Source organism: Anopheles merus, chromosome 2L (assembly GCF_017562075.2).
Source record: "Anopheles merus strain MAF chromosome 2L, AmerM5.1, whole genome shotgun sequence".
Taxonomy (NCBI): Eukaryota; Metazoa; Arthropoda; class Insecta; order Diptera; family Culicidae; genus Anopheles; species Anopheles merus.
The window spans coordinates 51,546,900-51,566,973 of NC_054083.1; the positions used below are offsets into that span (position 1 = coordinate 51,546,900).

The 20,074-nt window shown below is 52.0% G+C and overlaps 3 protein-coding genes across 20 annotated transcripts in view; 1 reads left to right on the plus strand and 2 right to left on the minus strand.

Moving 5' to 3' along the window:
- LOC121591785 (protein melted) overlaps window positions 1–3,251 on the plus strand; it is a 30,784-nt gene extending 27,533 nt beyond the window's left edge. The window contains exon 8 of one of the 2 annotated variants that reach the window (XM_041912749.1): window positions 35–317. In XM_041912749.1, coding sequence (XP_041768683.1) covers window positions 35–211 — 177 coding nt within the window. In that variant the 3' untranslated portion in view covers window positions 212–317. Of the gene's footprint in view, window positions 1–34; window positions 318–2,259 lie in introns of those variants that run through there. The other variant, XM_041912750.1, reaches the window with a different exon arrangement.
- LOC121591790 (46 kDa FK506-binding nuclear protein) lies at window positions 294–2,057 on the minus strand. Its single transcript, XM_041912759.1, has 2 exons — window positions 1,846–2,057; window positions 294–1,534 (listed from the first exon to the last, which is right to left on the minus strand). The coding sequence occupies exons 1-2, from the start codon at window positions 1,853–1,855 to the stop codon at window positions 396–398; spliced, it is 1,149 nt and encodes a 382-aa protein (XP_041768693.1). The 5' UTR covers window positions 1,856–2,057; the 3' UTR covers window positions 294–395.
- Window positions 3,252–3,411: 160 nt separating the features above from the next.
- Window positions 3,412–20,074, minus strand: part of LOC121591784 (talin-2) — a 64,560-nt gene continuing 47,897 nt past the window's right edge. For 12 of the 17 annotated variants that reach the window (XM_041912733.1, XM_041912735.1, XM_041912730.1 and 9 more), the window contains 10 exons: window positions 18,970–19,826; window positions 18,379–18,882; window positions 17,996–18,087; window positions 17,613–17,701; window positions 16,485–17,148; window positions 12,377–16,417; window positions 12,118–12,308; window positions 8,112–8,753; window positions 6,271–7,385; window positions 3,412–5,784 (listed from right to left, as the gene is read on the minus strand). In XM_041912733.1, the coding sequence (XP_041768667.1) occupies window positions 5,121–5,784; window positions 6,271–7,385; window positions 8,112–8,753; window positions 12,118–12,308; window positions 12,377–16,417; window positions 16,485–17,148; window positions 17,613–17,701; window positions 17,996–18,087; window positions 18,379–18,882; window positions 18,970–19,781 (8,814 nt within the window). In that variant the 5' untranslated portion in view covers window positions 19,782–19,826 and the 3' untranslated portion in view covers window positions 3,412–5,120. The other 5 variants (XM_041912743.1, XM_041912744.1, XM_041912747.1 and 2 more) reach the window with 5 other exon arrangements.

Genomic DNA, 20,074 nt, shown 5'->3' on the forward strand with positions numbered 1-20,074 from the left:
GCTTACTGTGGTTCAACAATTCCTGATTTCGTAGAATTCCACACAAAGCCAACAGACAGCCGGGTACAGATGTTCGGTCGGTCGCCTGGGCTTCATGGAAAATTTTGCCTACCTACTCACTCACACAGAGAGCGTGCACGACGAGCTTGTTATCGAAGCAGGCGGTGTTTGTTCCGAAAAAAAACCGGTACACAACGCTCCACGGCTTTGAATTTCTAACCTAACTTTGGACGAATCATGCCGTTTCGGTAAAAAGGAGAGAAAAAAAAACTCATTACACCGGAAACCGAACGTACATTGTACTCAAGGATAAGTGTTTATTTTTAGTAGTAATGTAATATAAAGTTCCCTTATAAATGTAAACACCCGCAACGTGCGTGCTCTCTCTAGCTCCCTTAGAACACCTTCTTCAGCTCGACCTCAAACACGAGCGTACTGCAGGGCGGGATGACCGGCGGGCTGCCCTTCGTACCGTACGCCAGCTTGTGCGGGATGACCAGTCGCCGCTTGCCGCCCACCTTCATGCCGGCGACGCCCAAATCCCAGCCCTTGATCACTTCGCCGCGACCGAGCGCGAACTTCAGGCCCGGGCCCTTGCTGGTGCTGTCAAACACCTTGTTGTTGGACTTCAGGCGACCCTCGTAGTACACGGCAATCTTCTTGCCCGGCTTCGCCTCCGGCCCATTGCCAACCTTCAGGTCCTCCACCGTTAGCCCGTCCTGGAGGGTACGCATGCCACCCTTCTGCTGCTGCTGTTCCTGCTTCTTGGGGGCTTCCTTCGCGGCCTTTGCGTTGCCGTTCACGGCGGCCTTGCCATCATTGGCCAGCTTGGCCTGCTTGGCTTTCGGCTGCTTGACATCCTCATCTTCGTCCTCCTCGTCTTCCTCATCATCTTCCTCATCATCTTCCTCATCGTCGTCGTCGTCGTCCTCCTCCTCATCATCGTCATCATCATCCTCCTCCTCACCCTCGACGTCTTCGTCGTCGTCGCTGTCATCATCTTCCTCCTCGTCGTCATCGTCGTCGTCGTCCTCCGCACCATTGACGATGGCGCTATCGTCGTGCATGGATTCGGAGAAGGTAGTGTCCTCCGCATCGCTGCCATCCGACACCTCTCCGGCGGCAATCTTCTTCGCCACCTTGGCCTTGGCCACCTCCTTGGCATTACGGGCCTTGCTGTTACCATTTGCTGCCGGGACTTCCTCCTCCTCCTCGTCTTCCAGCTCCTCGTCGTCCTCCTCCTCATCGCCCATGTCTTCCATGTCCATCTCGTCGGGCAGAACGTTGCCGGTCAGGTGCACCACTCCCGTGCCCTTCGTGGCAAAGCTGATCTCGTCGCCGGTGGCAAACTCCTGGTTCAGCTGGACCTGTGGGATCGCTTTGTTCAGCGTGCACAGCAGGTAGGTGATGTTCTCGGAGGTGAGCATCACCTGCACGTCCCCGCTACTGTCCGACATGTCCAGCGCGGCATGGGTCAGATGGAAGTCCTGCTCCACCACCTTCGAGTACTTCTTGCCCGGCTTCAAGATGAGTCCTGGGAAGGGAAGGGAAGGGAATGGGAGAGAGAGAGGAAAACAAAAGAACAGCGTGTTAGCAACAAAAACCATTTCCAACAATCATCTTTTCATCGCACGCCATGCCATGTGCTTTCGGTGTGGTAGTGATGTCGACAGCGTGCGGACGCGCGTCGTGCCTCATGGTTCCGGATTTCGACAGAAAAACGCACCACGCACGACATCACGACACACACACACACACACACACATGCCGGCACTTTAGTCTCGGAGGGGGGCAAGAGTGCGTCATAAAGAAAACCCTCAACACCTTTCGCTAATTCCTACTTACCCCAGAACATTTTGGATATGTGGTTGATAGCACTGTAGTTAACACAAGAAACAATTAAACCGAAAAGACACTTTTCGCACGAAATAAAGATGTAGGCAGAGAGGCACAAAGACACAATACGATGGCACGGGCTGGAAGCTGAAGCAGAAAAACGTGCTTCTTCGCGTTCTGGTCAAGGAATGTGGGACCGTGCGTCTGACAGCTGCAATTCAGGCGGGCTAGTGCTGAACCCGGATGTGGTGTAAACACCCCGAATAAACCGAACGAGCACGGAAACCGGTACAACCGGTAATCGGTACAAACGGTTATTCGAACTGGGGAGTTGTGTGTTTGAAATTTGAAACATCCGTTGGGAAGATGAATTGGGAAGCAAAAATACTTGAATAATGATTCATTTTTTCTTTCCCTTCTCAGGCACGAGACAGTCCAACGACCCGCACAAACAGTCTTCCCGCGCGCAGTATTGGTAACAGTAGGACGGTTTTCTAGAGTCTTCCTCCCCCCCCACACACACACGCGACGGGTGTTCGCGGCCACTACAGATCGAATTTCAACGAGTTTAGCAGCAGTAGCATTGCCAAAATGAAAAGACAGAACAGTACTTAAAAAGATCCAACAAATTTACCATGCTCAAACACACACATGGTACTGAAACAAAAAATTAACACTATGTTATCTCGTCAATCGATTTATGCAAGACGATATTTTGTGCTGTAGAAGTCGAGTTTTTTTTTTTTTAAACTAATCCTAAGGAAGCTTGGAGGAGTGTGCAAAAGACTTGAGCAAACGCAAACTTCAGTGCATTTTTCGCTAGCAGAATCGGTGGATAGGTGAAGCAACATGGACAGATTTCAATCCCAAGGCGCAAACCTCCGCGCAACCAAGCGGACAACGGGGATAAAACAATCAAAAACCTAATGGCTGTCAATCAATTGTAGTACGATATAGTGTGTATCTTAAATAATTTCAGTTTGCGTTGTGGAGATTGTTAATGAAGTAAGATTATTGTACTTAAAAAATACGCAGTTTGAATGCTAGCAGAGTAAGACACACGCCAATACGTCCGTGTGAAGAAATGAAACGTTTTAGTGAGAAACAATATGTGACCGATCCGACCATGGTAGGGTTCAGAATTAGTTAGAATTAGGTTTTTTCGGTTTTGCTCTGTAAGGTCTAACATTAACGACAGCACAGCATTCACGGCCCACGAGACAAGGACCACGTGGTGTTCAAACGCCTCCATTCAAGATGAGAGATTCTTCCCCTGCTTTTACATTCTACAAACGTGTGACGTTGCCCTTGTTTTTTTCGATGTTTTATACTACTGTAATAATCAGCAAAACACAATTTTATACTATCAAAAGGTACAGATTTAAGATTTACAGTTTAATAAATATACCTATACAAATCATAAAAATGAACAAAATGTCCTGGGAATTACTATTTTCTTTAAGCTGTGAGGTGTTTGTGATGACAAATAAGGGAAATGTTTTAGTTTTTTTTTGTTTCTCAAATTTCCATCCACCCTCCAATACGAACGAACAGAAACGACATGTTTGGGGAGTGTTTGGGTGTTAAATTTAATTTTCTTTCATGGTTCTTTATTTGCAAACTGTTTCGTGTCTAACCTCAAATAATTAGCTCATAAAACCGGGTTTGTGTGGAAGGGTAATTAATTAATCGTGATCGTTACAATGCACAAAAACAAAACATGTTTTGCTCAGTAAAACTAAATTAAAAAAACATTCCTTGAACGGGTTTAACGCGCCATTCTTTTTTGCGTTAGAATTATTAAAACACGGGGGCCCAACCGCATTGAAATCGCTGCTAATTGAGAGTACCGGTAAAAGTACGCACTAATACTAAAAAAGTTGACTATTTTCGAAGCACATTTCGTTTTAGATTTGTTAAGTAAGTTCTCCTTTACCTGACGCAAAACAACAGAAAAACCCTTAAAAGCAAGCCAAAACATGTTTGGCTGTCTGTCTTACCAAAAAGGTTGGCTGGCTTTTGTATTGTTGTACAGCACACATACACACACTCACACATACAAGCACACGTACAGAAAATAAAACAATTCCACGGTCTCTCGGTCAAGGATCGGGATACTGTTTCAATCCCTTTCCTACCCCTTTCTGACGGTGCTTCTTCTTCTTGACCTATATTAGTATAACCATGTGTCCTTTTTGTTTAAGTGTTTTGAGAGTGAGGCTAAACTCAACTCAACTCGCATCGTGTATCGTTCGACTAAATCGTATTAAGTTTACCTCGCATTAAGAAGAACCACGTGTCTAGTAACATATAGCAGTAGAAATAGTAGAAGTAGTAGTAGTTGTAGTAGTTGTAGTAATAGTTGTAAGTTGTAGTTGTTACAAAAAATGGCACTTACGATATTATCTTCGAAAAACACACGTGCAACTCGCTTTTTTCAAGGCTGCTTTCGGCTCTCTTAATTTTGTTGTTTTGGCAATCGTTGGCATATTTAGTAGTTTAAATTTGTTTTGCGTTCGGCACAAAATGGAAAGGCGCATCTATATACTGGCTGTTGAAATTGCACGGATGTGTAGCAAAGAAACGCACACACACGTGTGTATTTTCACTCGTCCGGCATATTCGACAGTTCCCAGTGGAAGGCAAATCGTGAGTACAATCGAGGCACATTAGTGAGTTTTGCACACACACGCGTTCATATTTTTTTGCTAATAAAACACCTATTCCATCTCTCTTTTCGTCCCTAAATCTGACTGCATACTAACTGTGTCAAAAACGTGCGCGTTAGTGTGTTACACATTACTCTAATATACTTGCATTTTTCCGAATATATTAACCTCTCTGTTATGAACTAGTTTTTTTTTGTTTGTTTGTTTTGCTTTTCTGCTTGTTTCACACGCAACTGCTACTACAAAATAATATTAAACACACGTGGCACTTAGTGGCGTTAATGAATAGTTGTATCGGGGAGGAAATATTACACAATGTTTTTTTGTTTGTTTCTTTTCTACACAAAACAAGCGCGCACACGCACACACGCAACACTCACAGCACGCGTTTGCGTGGTGAGGGTTGCGTCGTCTATGCCTACTTATACACCGTACTACACACTAGTAAAAAAAAACAGTTAAAAGTCAACAACAAAGTCAGCGTGTCCAGCGTGGCACACTTCGATGTTAGAGGCACGATATCTGGATGAAAATAAGTAAGAATACTAAGCTATTCGCATTGAAGCGGTACTACTCGAAATATTCCTGGACGAACACACCCATGCGACGGCACGGCTACTTCCATTCTGTCACGGCTCCTCCCGCGCTACCCGACTTCAGCGTCGTCGAGGAGGAGGAGGAGGTGGTGGAGGACATGTGGACCTTTTTGGTGTGGATAACCTGCTGGTGCTGCTGGTACTGCTCCTCCGTCGTCATCAGCTTGCTGCCGCCGCCCTGCACCGACCTTAGCGTGGTGGTGGCTGCATCGTGTGCGCCACTGTCAAAGAGACTAACGTTACCATTTTTAATCGTCGGTACGGAAGGCACGGATGTGTGGTTGTTGTTGTTGTTGGTGCTGGAGGTAGTGGAAGTAGTGGTGGTGCGAAGGAAGTGTTGTTGCTGCTGCTGCTGCTGATGGAACTGTTGCTGTTGCGGTGAGCTAGTCAAGGCGTTAGTGACGTTTGCGGCGGGACTACTACTGGCGGCAAAGCTGCTAGTGCTACTGGCAGGTTTGGCCGGCGAAGTGGTCGCACTATTGTTAAAGTAACCTTGGCTTAGTGACTGTGATTGCTGCTGATAGCGTTGCTGTTGTTGTTGCTGTTGCTGCTGCTGCTGCTGCTGCTGTTGCATGTCGTGATTGTCTAGGTTAAGTTTAGCAAACTTCTGCTCCACAGTGGTTAGCGGGTTTGGGCTTTGGGGATTAGTGTTATTGGCATTCTGGAAGACACGGGTTTCGTATCTGCGCGCGCACGCGATGCGTGGAAGAGAAGAGAGAAACAGAGAGAGAGAGGGAGAGAGAGAAAGAGAAAAACATTGGTTTGTTTTAGTGGTTAGGGTTGCGATTATCGTCGATGTCGATTGGGGTGTTGTTTCGTACTCTAAATACTACTCCCTATTCCGACCTCATTGCTTGGTTAAGATATGATGCGTAAAGAAGGATTTAATGATTCCCAAACTACTCCCTTCACCTTCGAAATTTGAATGAGCTTTCCATGCTTTAGTCGATGCACAATAGGATTAAAGGAATGGGTGTGTGTCTGTACACGGGGACTTTAGACTACAGATGTACAAAATGCCCCTTCACTCGTAGGGTCTTCTGTGCATGCTCATTCAGCGATGGTACAACAGTCATAATGAAAGGAGCATTATTATTCCAAGCCGATTCATGCCTCTTCCCAAGCAGCCTCTACCGATCACCATCGCTCCGAAAACCCTTTACCCTTACCTGGTTGTGAATCCTTCATATGTTTGTGGCGCGGGCGAGCTTCCGGCAACACCTCCATTCGTATGCGTCGGCGATGATCGGAACGTACTGAGCGGCTGCACCTTGTTCTGCAGGTCCTGTACGGCCGCGTCGAACTGCGTGCGGTTGAATTTGGACGCGCTCAGGTTCGTGTTCTCCACCCGCGTCGTATCGTACGTTCGGTTAAGCATCGACGGTGACACCAACGCGGACGGCGACTTGAGCGCATCCGACTGGTACGGCTTCGGGACGGCATTCGCAGTGAGCAGTTGATTGCCCGAACCAGGCCGCTGGAAGCTGGGACTGGCGGGTGAGTGCTGCCCTAGCCGTGGCATCGTACTAGCGCCCTGCGCCGGCGAAGCGCCCAGCGAGCCCGGCGAATAGGTGCCCGGTTTGGGCAGGGTTTGGGGCGGTTTCGGGGACGTCGGTTGGCTGTATCCCGCGAACGGAGGTGGCGCCACACCGCCCTCGTCACTCTCGTCCGTGGTAAAGCCACCGCCCAGCTTCTGCCGGTACTTCGCGTGCCGGATAGCGATCAGCTTGTTCTTTGCCTCCTCCAGCTGCCGTTCGCGCATCAAAATTTCCGACCGTGCATTGATCTCCTGCGCCATACCGTCCACCATGTTGCGGTTCAGACGCAGCGTGTGTTCCTCCTCGCCCTCGATTGCCTGCTGGGCGGCTTGCACCAGCTTGTCCGTCGACTTGATGACGGCATTGCCGGCCGCTTGCAACCGCCGTCCCGTTTCGGAGTTGGGGTCCGATTTGACCTTGCACGCGATCAGCAGCTGTGCCGTAGAGCTGGCCACCTGTTTGGCGGAGGAAATGAGCATCTCCTCGGTGCCGACACCCTGCACCAGGTTCTGGGCCGCTTCGACGAGGCTGTGGGTGGCGGCGGCTACAAGCCGGGCCGCTGAAATCAGCCCCTCCGACCACTGGCCATCGTCCGAGGAGGTGAGGGGCCGTTTGGCCACCTTGCCTTGATCGATCAGCTCACGCTGGGCAGCGTTGGCCGCACGCACGAGCGAAGAGGATGCTGCCATGATGCTCTTGGCCGCTTCCAGAATCATTTCGTCGAAGTTTAGATTCTCATCCGCTTCCTACAAATATAAAGTTGAACAGAAATGTTAAATCGTTGATTTTATGGTAGCGTGAAGATTAAGAACATTTTTTGTATTTCACTTAACACTAATTTCGATAGTTTAACCAACAGTACAACCGAAATGTGTAATACAAAAAAAGGTAAAAAAGAGAAAAAAAACATAAGAAAAATCAACAATACTTGTAGAATCAAGTATCATTGAGAACCGAAAAACGGAACTAAAAACTGCAACAAAACTAATAAGGCAAACATAAAAAGAACAAAAAAGAAGAAAGGAAACTAAACCACTCATCACGAAACAAACGAAAAAGGTAAATTTCTATCTACTTTACTTCAATTAAATGCCATCAAGATAAGCCACTTTACTTTATCGTCACCGATTGTTCACACATTAATATACACTTGATTTCGTTTTTGTATCTGATTTTTGTTTTCAAAATTGTTTGCCCAGAGCAGTTGAGAGTGTTTTGTTGCGTGCGTTTCCGCTTTCCGATGACCAACGACAGTCACGGTAATAATATGTTTGATTCCTGGGTGATAATTGAAATCTTAACAACCAAGAATATCAAACATATCTCACCGAAACTGTCCCACCAAACACCAAACGCCCCCGGGTTAGAAGAAGGTACAGAAGAACGGGTTAGAACAGGCTCCCGGCAGCGGGAATAGGAGATATACAGAGCGTAAAAGTGAGGTTAAATTAGTATAACCCCCTGCCGCTTACCTTCACTTCCTGTCGACGGGGGCGCAGGTTGGCCAGCTTCTTCGCGGCCGCCTCGATCGATGCAGCCGCACCGAGCAGCTCGTTCTCGGCAATCACCGTCGGATCGTCGGGATCGACCCAATCGGAACCCTTCAGCAGCTGCGCCATGCCGACCAGATCCGTCACGCACATCGCGACGCGCCGGGACAGCTGCATCCGCTCGTCCGCCGTGCAGTGGCTCAGTATGCCCTCGAGCAGATCGCGGTACGCGATCGCGACCGCCGAACCGGCGTCCAGCGTACGCTGCCGCAGGTCTTGCGTTTCCGCACACGACCACGCAACGGACTTGCACACGCTCAGCATGTCGGAGATGGTCTTGCGGCCCAGGTTAGCGGCCGCTGCAATGTCGGCCTGCAGGTTGGAGGCGCCGGCCGCGACGGCCTTGGCCGTGGCCGCCGTCACATGCTTGGTGACGCTGATCAGGTCCTCCGGGCGGGACAGTTGCTGCATGCTCGAGCGCATCATCTCCGGCGCGAACTGCATCGATCGGAGCTCCTGCGAGATGGCGTCCACCGTGGCTTCCATGGCGCGCGTGCCGCGCGTGTGTTCGTCCTCGACGGCCTTGACCGTCTTAAGCAGCGAGGTGACATTCATCACCATAACCTGTGGTTGAGTTTTGTTTTGTGTTTTGTCGATGGTGTAAGAAACAAGAAAGAAAACCAATTAGTAAGTAAAGAGATCGATGCTGTGTGGATGCACAGGAACAGGGGCAGGTGATATGGGTTAGATAGGAAGCAAACACGTCAAAAACGTTAAATGAAAAGTTTAAACAAAAGCGCGAGAGTGTGAAATATTTTGAAACCGCGTTGTCTTCTTGCTGTGAAGATAATGTCGGAGAGAATGCCTTCCTCCTGAAAATTCATCTTAAAAAATTGGCCAAAATACTCCATCCTCTCGTTTGTAAGCCAGTTTGAGAAATGTTTCCTTTTATCTAAGGACAGCGCAGCCAGCCACGTGGGGAGCAGCATAATCAAGTAAATGGATGTATTTTTACCTACAGTTTTCACATCGTTTCTTCGTTTTGCCACTTGTGTGGTTCGATCCGGAGCAAGTGTACCAGAGCTGTCAATGTCGTGTCCCGTGTAGTCGCCACGAGACGGGCTATATTAGTAACCACGCTACAAGAGGACGCAACACGCAACCACAAGAATGAAGCTAGGCGGAAGAGGAGGAGCGAAGGAGTTGACGTCGAAGGAGTCACTCGTCTCGCCTCGTCATACAGAAAGGACAGACAGTGGTGATTCAAGCGATCATAAGGGAAGGTGTGCTGTGTGCCACTCACTTCAAGCAATTGAAACATACACATTTATTTGATACAACATACAGAGACAATACATTGGGGGAGATACAATACTAATTGCGTCTTAATTTTAATATTAAAAAATGGACCTTAAAATACACATAAAGTGCAGAGTAAATGCTCGGAACGGAACGGATATGGCACCGGGTGTGAGTATTAGTATGTGTGCGCCTTTAAAATGCGCCATCAAACAGGGTCGGCACTGCGGACAGAAGCCGTAACAGTTCCTCTTCCTGATCGGAAAGCCACCAGCCGGCGGCGGCGGCACTACCACTACCACTACCAATTCCCGGAATGATCTTCTCCCCGCCCGTAACCTACAACGCCGATTACCACCGACGGATGGTGGAATTTGTGTTTCCAAAAAAGGAACATTACAGTACAGAACACAGGAAGGTGACGGATGGCAGAGATACAGAGTAGCGTTGCGGTGATGGTTGAAAAGAAAGAAAAACACAGGACGAATCATAGAATGGAATGGAGGTGAGTTGAGCTTGCTTGCAGGGACGGGAAAGAGTGTGGAGAGTAGATGGAGAAGGTTTCGTACACGCAGGGGCATGCGCAAGCGACAAAGAAGTGAACATCATTCCAGGGCTGTCCAGCTTAGTGTTTAACATTCAGCGCCTACATTCGACATGGACGAAACAACGGAACCACACGACGACGACGACGACAAACGGACATCTGGAAGCGGGGCGGGGCGGCGCGGCGCAGCGCGAGGGGTTAATTAGGTCGTACAGTAGGAGCTCGCGCGGACAGAGCGGTGGTAGCAGTGGTGTGTGTTTGCTGCTGATGTGTGTAAATGTACCGCTGGCCGACGCCTTCGGCGCGATAGCCGGCCAGCGCGACAGACGTGCTCGTCTCGGTGAGGCACAGCTCCCGTATCATCTGTGAAAAGGGACCGATGAAGGGGGACGGTGGTATGGAAAGGATGATGATACCCGGGAATAAAAGAGTGGGAGCGTAAGTGAGAGTGTGAGCGAGAGAAAGAAGAGATAATGAGGCAAAGAGGGAAAACAACAATAACAGAATCAGCAAATTGAAGTGGTGTTGATGTGTATGTAGTGTACAGTTTTGAAGATATTTTACCAGGGAGTTTCTTATGGAGAGGTTTCTTAGGAAACTGTAGGACAGGTTGTAGGACATTACAGAAGCGCCTTCAAGATGTTACGTCGTGCCCCGAAACCGCCGAACTACTGGATCGTTTCCCAGGGCGATCCCGTTTGTGTTACTTACGACGCCACTACACCACGCTCTCTTGCCTTTTAGTGTTCGATGCCCGCCTACTACAGACCCGCATATACATCTCTCGACCACAATCCATACAGGGAGGGGGATGAGGGGGGTTGCTGTTAGGTACGACGAGTACGACCGCGTGTTAGACAACTTGGTACAAAAGCCCCACCCCACGTACGGCCCAGTATACACAGATAAACACCAACTCAATGCATTCTCAATCCCCCGCATGCAGGAAAATTCCGATGAGCTTCCGCGGGTCTTCTACATTCCCTGGTCAGTTGGAGGCGTCCAGCGTCGTGTTAGAGGACCGTTGTAAGTTTTACTTATCATCAAACGATATATCCACACAACATTCCACCATCTTTCATCCGAAGCAAACAGGTAGAGCAGACAGAGAGAAATAGAGAGACAGGAAGTAGGAAACATCGTACTGGATGTCCTTCTGGGAATGAAAGCTTCAACAGAAGAACGTCGTGCTAAGAGAGAGAGAGAGAGAGGCATGCACCATCGAAGAAAGGGAAAAAGAAAACGATCGCAGTTCAGTGATGTGAACGTGAACAAGACACCGTCCTTCCCGTTCGATAAAACAGAAGGTTCGCTTACGCGCTTTGCTGTGCTCATGACTCCAGCAACACACAAACAAGGTAAAACAAAGTCATTCATTTTGATTATGCTAATCAACACGCGGCTGCTGATGTCCTATACAGTTGGATGTAGTGTTTTGTTGAGTTTGAGGTGAGGCAAATGCATGTGAAGAAGGTTGCTGGATGGATTTACAGCGTTGTGGCAATTATTTCGGTATCAGTGAAGGAGGATGCTTGTCTTTGAGTGGTGTGTTGGTTGTATTAGAATTGCATTTGCAGTTGGGATTAGAAGGATTAGAAAGACTCAAAAGCATTTTTTGTTTGAATAAAGAGTTAATCTGCGTGTATATACATGATCTATAGAAGCAAACGACAACATTAGCATGTACAGCTTTCGATTATGGTTTCCAAACGTTTCAATCTTTAATTTGTGCTACAGAGATGCCAAAAATAGGTGATCTTTTAGTTAGCGGCCAATTACGGCGTAATAGAATGCAGAATGCAACCAAGTGCTTCAATTGTGAGAGTTACACGCACATACACACACACACATACAAGACAACATTTCTGCCCGAGTACGCACGTGCACGCGTTTAGACGTTTTTAGAAACATTCAACAACAACACATTCCGTTCCAGGCAAAAACGGCGTGCAGACACGTGTAGGCGACAGAGATGTGGGATAGGAATACAGGGATACAGGGACGGATCGATCGGGGCTACAAGCACAATGGAAGGAGTTGCCAAACGGCATGGCATGGCGGCACTGAATGGGAAGCAGGGGGGAGGGGGACATGGAAGGAAAATACAACAAGAACGATAACAAACTAAACAAACGAACATACCTTAGCGCTATCTTTCAAATCATTCATAGCTGGATCGTTAATGGGCTTGCCGGAGGCGAGTTTAGTAGCGTTTATAAGCTCACCGAGTGCTGCGGCGACGTCTTTGACCGCGTTTATGACCATCACTTGCGAGTCGGGCTGACCGGAACCGAGCGAGGCGGCCCCATGCTTGACTGCGTCGGCCAATTGCACTGCAAGAATAGGAAGAAACGGAGCGTTAGAATCAGGGAACCATCATCCTGCTCTCTCGTCAACTTACAAATCGTCGTCACCGCGTTCTGGGCGGCTGCTGCTAGCTGATCCTGCGTGCCGGCAGCACCGGCCACCAGGATCTTGGTGTCCTCCACCAGCGCCTTCGCTGTCTTGAGGATGTGTTCGCGATGGTCGGAGAATTTGCCATCCTCGTCGCTCGACTGCAGCGTACCGGCGGTGGCGAACATGATCGTCGTGTCGAGATCGCTGATGATGGCGGACACCGTGCTGGAAGCGTTAATGCACGCCTGCGTTCCACGCGAACCGGCCTGAAGGGCGGCTAGTACCTGGGCCACCTTCTCCGACACGTCACGAGCGCCGCGAGATATCTCCACCAAACCGCTGCTATCGTCCTTCCGGATACCGGTGGTCGATTGGATCAGCACATTGACCGAGCGGCCGAGATCCTGCACGGTGTTGCGGATGCGGATCGCCACATCCGGTGAAGTGGTAAGCGCGGACGCACCAATCGAGTCCTGCGCCAGCTGCGTGTAATGATGCGTCATCTCCACGCACAGCTGGGCCAGCTTGGACGGATCGATGGCGGCCTTGGCGTTGATCTCGTTCGCGTAGCGCGCAATCTCCTTCGCGCTCTGTACCATGCGCGTCTGGTAGTCGACGTACGTATCATTCAGCGACGCTCCCAGGAACGACTGGCGCTTGTCGGAGATGCGAGACATCGAGCGGGAAATTTGCTCCATCAAACCCGTCACCACACCGTTCTCCGTGGAAAGACGCTCGACGGTTGCGTTCAGCTCTTGGATCGCTTCCCGCGTCGATTCAACTGCCTCATCCAGCTCCGGGTGGAAGTGAGCGGCACGTGGGTTACCGCCAGCTTGCTTAGCAGTCTGTACGAGCTGCGCGCAACACTCAACAACCGACTTGACCTGGTTGATCAGCACCGTTTGCTGACCGGAGTGGACGAGCTGCGAGCATGCTCCAATCACACCATTCGTCAGCGGCACAATGTGCTTCGCAATCTGATTCACAGCGTGGCCCAGACTTTCGGCATTCTTCTTTGCGGACGATTTCACCGGCTCCAGACGATCGATCAGCTCGGACGCCGCATTGAGCGATTGGTTGGTGAAGCCCTGCAGATTGCTGTCCTTGCGCTGCGGCAAACCATCAACACCGACCGCTAGAGCGGCTGAGTTGAGCTCCCGCGAGCAATCCTTCAGCACCTCCAGCACCTGGTCGCACTGCATCTGGCCAGGGGCCTTCTCGCGAATGCTCGACGCCAGCTGCTTAATGCTTTCCGACACGTTGCGGCTGTGGGTTGCCAACTGCTGCCATACCGGCGGGTCCGTTGGTGTCAGCGCGAGCACTTTTGCCGTGCGAACCATATCAACTGCACCGTCGAGTATGCCACGCCCGGCCGTCAGGATCGGTTCCTGTGCCTTGCGACCCTCGGTCGAGATGCGGGCCGGAATCGAGATGAACTCGGGCGAGGAGGCAAAGTGACAGAGCGAAGAAACCGCCTCAAGCAGTGGTTCCGTCGCAGCGGCACAGCGTTGCCGCGATGCAGGACTGTAGTCCTGATCGAGTGCCTTAATTTCACGCACCAGCGCAGCCGTCGAGTTGGCCACCTCCTTGGCAGCCTGGACAAAGTGCCGCTTGGCGACCGGGTTCGTTGTGGTGGAGCTTGCATTGCGACAAGCATTGCAAAGGGCAGATGTGTGCTTGGCGATGACGGTTGCCGCCGACAGGACCTGCGGCTGCGAAGAGGCCTGGCCCCGCAGAACGTCGCAGCTCTGACGAATTGCCTGGGCTGCACGGGCGTACTGAGCCGGATCGACAATGCCCGGACGCCCTCCGACGCTGGTCGGGTTGGAAACTCCCACCAGATACGCGGCCTGTGCGGCAGACTCGATCAGACCACGGATCGACTCCGACACCGAGTTGACCGAGTGGCCAAACTCAACGTGCTTCGAGTTTTTCGCGTTGTTTGCGATGCCCGTCATGCCCTCGCCGAGTGTGCGCGATTTCTCCAGCACCGTGTCGAGACAGTCGAAGTAGCCCTGATCGGTCAGCGATTCCTGGGGTGACTCTAGCAACGGTCGCAGCGATTCAATGCTGCGTATCGCGCCATCACACTCCTTCTGCCCTGGGGCGGCCTGCGTGCATACGTCCACCAGCCGGTTGATGCTTTCCGTCACCAGCCGTGCCGCAGAGGACAGCTCGTTCTTCGCATTCGGACGGTCCGGGTCGCCCGCAACGTAGCGAGCCGTGCCCAGCAGACTGATCGACTGGTTCGAAACGCCGCGCAGCGAGTTGACGATCTCTTCCCGGGCACGATCTTCCGCCGTTTGGCCTGCCATTTCGAGCGTCACCGTTAGCAGCTCTTTGTAGGCGTGACAGAACTCCTGGCTTGTGCCGGCCAGCTTGATGGAACTGTCGTACGATTGTGCCACCTGTCCACCGGCTACGTTCAACTGATCAGCCGCCGATTTCAACTCGTTTTGCAGCTGACCATACGGACGATCCGACGGTGGGTACTCGCCCGTGTCGAGAATGCTGCGCAGGTCCGTTACCGTCTCGAACGCCTCGTTGATGTCCTTCACTCCCGGCAGACAGTCGATCGTGCGACCGAGCGAATGTTTCGTGCGCTTGATCGCAATCAGCAGCGCCTCCTGGTTGTCCAGATTCTGCAGCGTTCGCTGCGCTTCCTCAATCACGCGCAGCGAATCCACAATCACCTCGTCGGCGCAATCGACCACGGCAGGATTCTTCGTTGTTACAAGCACCCCGCGCACACTCTTGGTGTAATCGCCCAGGGCGAGAGCAGTGTCGCGACCGGCGACCCCTGCGTACGTTCGATTGCCCTGCTGGGCGGCGCTCATCAGCTGATGCATCGAAACGTCGACCGCGTTGCTAGCGGCAGCCAGCTGCTTGAAGCAACTGTCTGCCGTCTCGCCCGGCAGCGGACGCAGACTTCCTTCCTGAGCGGCGCGGCGTGTGTCGCTCAGCACGCTGCGCAGGTTGCGGACCGCTTCCAGCGCAGCGTCCAGCTCGTTGCCACCGCATGCCTCCCGTGCACGGTGGGCCGCCAGCCGCAGATCGTGGATGGCGTGTGTCAAGTTGACGGAGCTGCGTCCCAGCTGCTGCCCGGCCGCCTGATCCATAACAGTCGGCTGTAGTTCGCGTGCCGAACCGGCCATCTGTGCGCCCGGCTCGAGGAACATCTCGGCGGCATCGATCAAGCACAGCTGCGCGTTCGTGTCGTCCGGCCGCGCATGCGTGCCCTTTACACCCGCCACCAGCCGGGGAATCTGATCGGCCACCGCCTGACAGTCCTGCAGCAGGATCTCCTTCGTCTGCACATCGTTGCTGTGGATGAGCGAGTTCTGGGCCGCCGTTATGCATTGCGTGGCGGACGAGGCCGCCTGTCTGGCGCACTGTTCCAGCCGTCCGATCAGCTGCCGCTTGATGGCGGGCGTGTTTGCCGTCGATGTCGTGATGACGCGCAGCTCCTCCGCCGCGGTGCGCAACATCTCCTGGTGGCCCGAATCGTGCGGGTTGCCGGCACACAGTCGGGCCGCTTCCACCATCCGTGCCGTAGCGTCGGCCAGTTGCTTGGCGGCCTCGAGCAGCTTGCGCTGCATGTTCGAGTCGTGCTGACTTTCCGCCTCGCCCTTGATGCTCTGGATGAGCTGGGCCGTTGCTTTGCCGAGCTGCTGCGCCTGCCGGATCATCTCCTGCGGGTCGGACGACGAAACAAGAATGTCCGTCGCTACGAGCACATTATCCACCGGGTTCTCATTCTCCACGCGACGTGCCTTCTCACGCGCACTCAGCTTGATGTGCTCGAGCAGATCGGTCAGCGACTTGGAGACGTCCTTCGCCGCTGCCGTCAGGTCGCCACGCAGCTGCTGATTGTCCGTCGCCTCGTTACACACTTCCGCCAGGTGAGCGACGGCTTTAGCGACCTCACGCGCTGCTGCTTCCAGCTGCTCCCGACAGGCCGGACTCTGAATGGTGGGACCGACGACACGGGCACACGCCACCAGCTGGCTGGTGGCCAGAGCACACTGACTTGCCGCTCCGATAACTGTGTACCACAAAGAAATAAACATTAATATCACGCTCCGTATGCATCTAGTTCCCGTGCTTCCTACCTTTGTTGCGAGTTGCCTCATCCTCCGTTACGGCCGCGATCGATTTCGCCTTCAGCACCAGCGCGGCCGTCGTGTTGGCGACCGCCTTCGCCAGCCCGAGCAGCATATCGTGCAGCTCGCGGCTCTCCACGCTCTCCTCGCCGATCGTGCTCAGCACCTGTCCGCTCGCCTCACCGACACGCGTCGCCGCATTTAGCAGGTTCTGGCGCGGCTCCTTGCTTTCCGGCTCGGCCGAGCGCAACAGATCGCTAAACGCATTGCACAGTTTGCGCGTCGCTTCCAGCAGCTTATCGCCGGTACAGTCATCGTCCATGAGGGCGGCAATCAGTCGCACCTCTTTCGTCACCTCCGGGATGCTCTGCGTGATCTGCGACACGGCCGCACCGACCGCCTCGTGGTCGATCTCGTCCGGCTGCGACGCGGTCACGACCTGCGCCGTCGCCGCATTCATCGTGGCCAGATGCGTCGTGACGGTTTGCTTCGACGTGTCGAGCGTTTCCTCGCGCCACTGCAACGAGCCCGGATCGGTACCGAGCGGTGGCAGCTGCACCTTGCTCTCCAGATCCTTCTCCGCCCGGTTGAGCGCATCCTGACCGGCGGAAATGTACCCGAGCAGTGCACGCTGTGGCTCGGACAGTACCGAACTGATGCGCGTTTGCTGCAACTAAAGACGGAATCGGAAATGAATAAAAGCAAAGTTAGTTTCCGCTTCCTGTCTCTCCTCTTGCATGCGTTTGTGAGTGTGTGTGTGTGTGGGTCTGTGTGTAGGTGATGTGTTAGTTGATGCTGATTTTTGATTGATTGTAGGTGAGATAATGTGAGTAGTGTAAGTAGTTTGCTAAATGGTGGCCGAAAAATTGTAATTCACCTACGTCTGGTAGTTTTTGTGGTGGTTCGAAGGGGGTTACGGGGTTTAATGTTTTGTTTTAGTAGTAGACAACGACAACAATGGTTACACGCAGCATGAAACGAGATGAAACGAAACAAAGTGGTGGGTAAGCTTCATGACCCCTGACACGTTCGGCCCGGCCGTTGGGCCACAACATAAAGTGACGAAAGACAACAGCACGTTCAGTTAGTGTGTTAACGGAAAGGAAAGTGTAATAAGCGCAGATTGTCTGCCCTCACCATCGGTGGTTGGTGTGCCAGGTTGACCTGACCGACGATGGCACCGTACTGTATCGATTGCATCTCGCCAGTACCGTACGACCGTTCACCTAAGGTGCATATCATCGAGAAGCCAGCAACACAGGGTCAATCACACACACACACACACACCCGGTCACGCGCAAGCACCGAAACGAAAATTTTTTGCGCACGAAGATCAATCCATCAATGGGAAACGAAACCAAAAAGAAAAAGAAAAGAAAGAAAACAAAATCGATTAAATTATAAAACTTATCGACTGTAATGGAAACGTAAAAGAAAATCCAGTAACATAAAAAGAATAGCTTTATTTTTTCTAACAAAAGCGTTCTTTCTAAATTGCATCGAAAAACGTGGCCGCTTACCGTCAGTTCCGCGCATGATGGCTGGCTTAGCGATGGAATGGGTTTCCACCTTGCCACCTTTGTTCGTCTCCTCGTGCTGCAGGAAGGTGGCTCTGGAAGGAGAAAGAACAGGAACACATTGAAGCGAGAACATTATTGAAAGATTTTATAAAATGAACGCCATAGTCCATTAACACAGGTTTGCTTCAGAAGAAGGCGATAAAAATGGTGCAAAATAAATGATTTAGAATGCATTCACAGTGCCGCCTGTTCGCTTATCAGCAGCTGTTTGCACGCCAGTCACTGAGCATGCAAATGGCACTAAAACTTTATCGTCTGCTTCAAAGTACCCCATGGAATGGCTATTCTTAGAGAGCGTTTCACATAGTCCGAGCGCTGCTTACTTTGACGGTGCGACACTTTCCTCCACCATGGTGGAGCCCTCGTCGCCCTCGATGCCGAAGTGGTCCTTTGCCTGCTTCTTCTTCAGGATGATGTCGATGTAGCCGGCGATCAGCTGCACGATCTGTTCCGCTTCCGTCGTTTGCACCGAGTAGTACGAGTCGGCGTAATCGCCGAAATCGAGCGTGAACGTGTTGGGCGACGCGCCCCACCGGCGTACGGTCGTCAGCGGCCACGATTTCAGGATCTCCTTCGTCGTTTCGTCTAACCGCAGCACCGAGTCCTTGGTGACGCCCAGCAGCCGGGGCACGAGCTTGTTCTTGCCGGTCATTTTCTCCTTCACCAGGAAAAACGTCACACCGTACGTGGGCAGCTCGCGGGCCGTCTTGGTGTACTCGTACTTCGCGTCCAGGTCGGACAGCCCGACGAGCTTGCGGTGTTCGGCGAATATTTTCCGCTCAATGTTCTTCGTGCGCACGTACGAGGCGGGCAGAAACTCTCGCAAGCTGTGAATGGGGGGGAAGCAAAATAAAACAAGCAAAAACCATTAGATTTGCTTCGAGTCAAAAGATTAACACAAAATCAATACGTACTCCAGGAATCCGGGTCTATGTTTCGCCTCGTTATGGTCCCCGAACTGGATCTGCACCTGTATGCCGGCGAACTCGCACGCCTTGTCCTGCGTGACCGGGTGCGTCCCGTCCAGGATGGCATCGCGCGCCTGCACGTACAGCAGGTTCAGCTGTACCGGGTCGCGCGAATCGATGTTCTGGTCGGAGTAGAAGAACTTGCGCCGCAGCAGCACCGTCTCCTGCTCGTCGATGCCCTGCTCGCGCAGCGTCTTGCCCACGTCCACCCAGTTGATCTCGTCGTCCGTGCGCAGCTTCTTCCGCAAGCTCTCCATCTTCGCGTCCCGCTCCTTCTCCTGCGCCTTGCGACGCAGCGTGAGCGTGCCGGTGTTGGAGCGATTGTCGGGCTGGTTCTCGTTCTGCGCCTCCGGGTCTTCGCGCACCAGCCCGTACTCCTCGTGGTTGGTGATGCCAATCTTTGTGCAGATCACCACCATCAGCTGCGACACCGGCTGCGAATCGTCGACCAGGATCGTCTTGACCGCACCGTCCAGCATGCGCACGCGCAGCGTCCGGTGCTTCTGTCGGTACTCGAGCACATCGTGGTTGTGCAGCATGTAGTAGCCCAGGTTGCGGGCCGGCTCCAGCCACACGCCCTGCCGGGTGTCATCGTCCGCTAGGAAGAGGCCAAACTCCTGCGCCTGCCCCTGTACCGCCTCCGCGAACTTGTCCTTGATGATGCGACACGCATCGAACACGGTCGTGCTCGGGTCGAACTGGATCGTCTTTGTCACCCGGCCTCCCTCGAGGCTGATCCGGAGGGAAAGTGTGGACATTCTCCGGCCCGAGCTGCTGCTATCGTGCTGGCTGCTCTAGCGATGCTGCACATCAATTAGAAGAGAACATGCAAATGCAGTTGATCATTAGTTTTTTTTGTTTGAAATCAATAGAAAAAGAACACACAATTGAATTTAATTCCACAGAATTAGAACTGCCTTTCATAGACACACCAGGCTCACACCCAGATTAACATAGACACGGTCCAGTTTAATGCTATTATTTCCTTATCAAACCTCGTCGTCACGCAGTCATTAGCGCTCGTTTCCCCATTCAACTATGGACTTCCCAA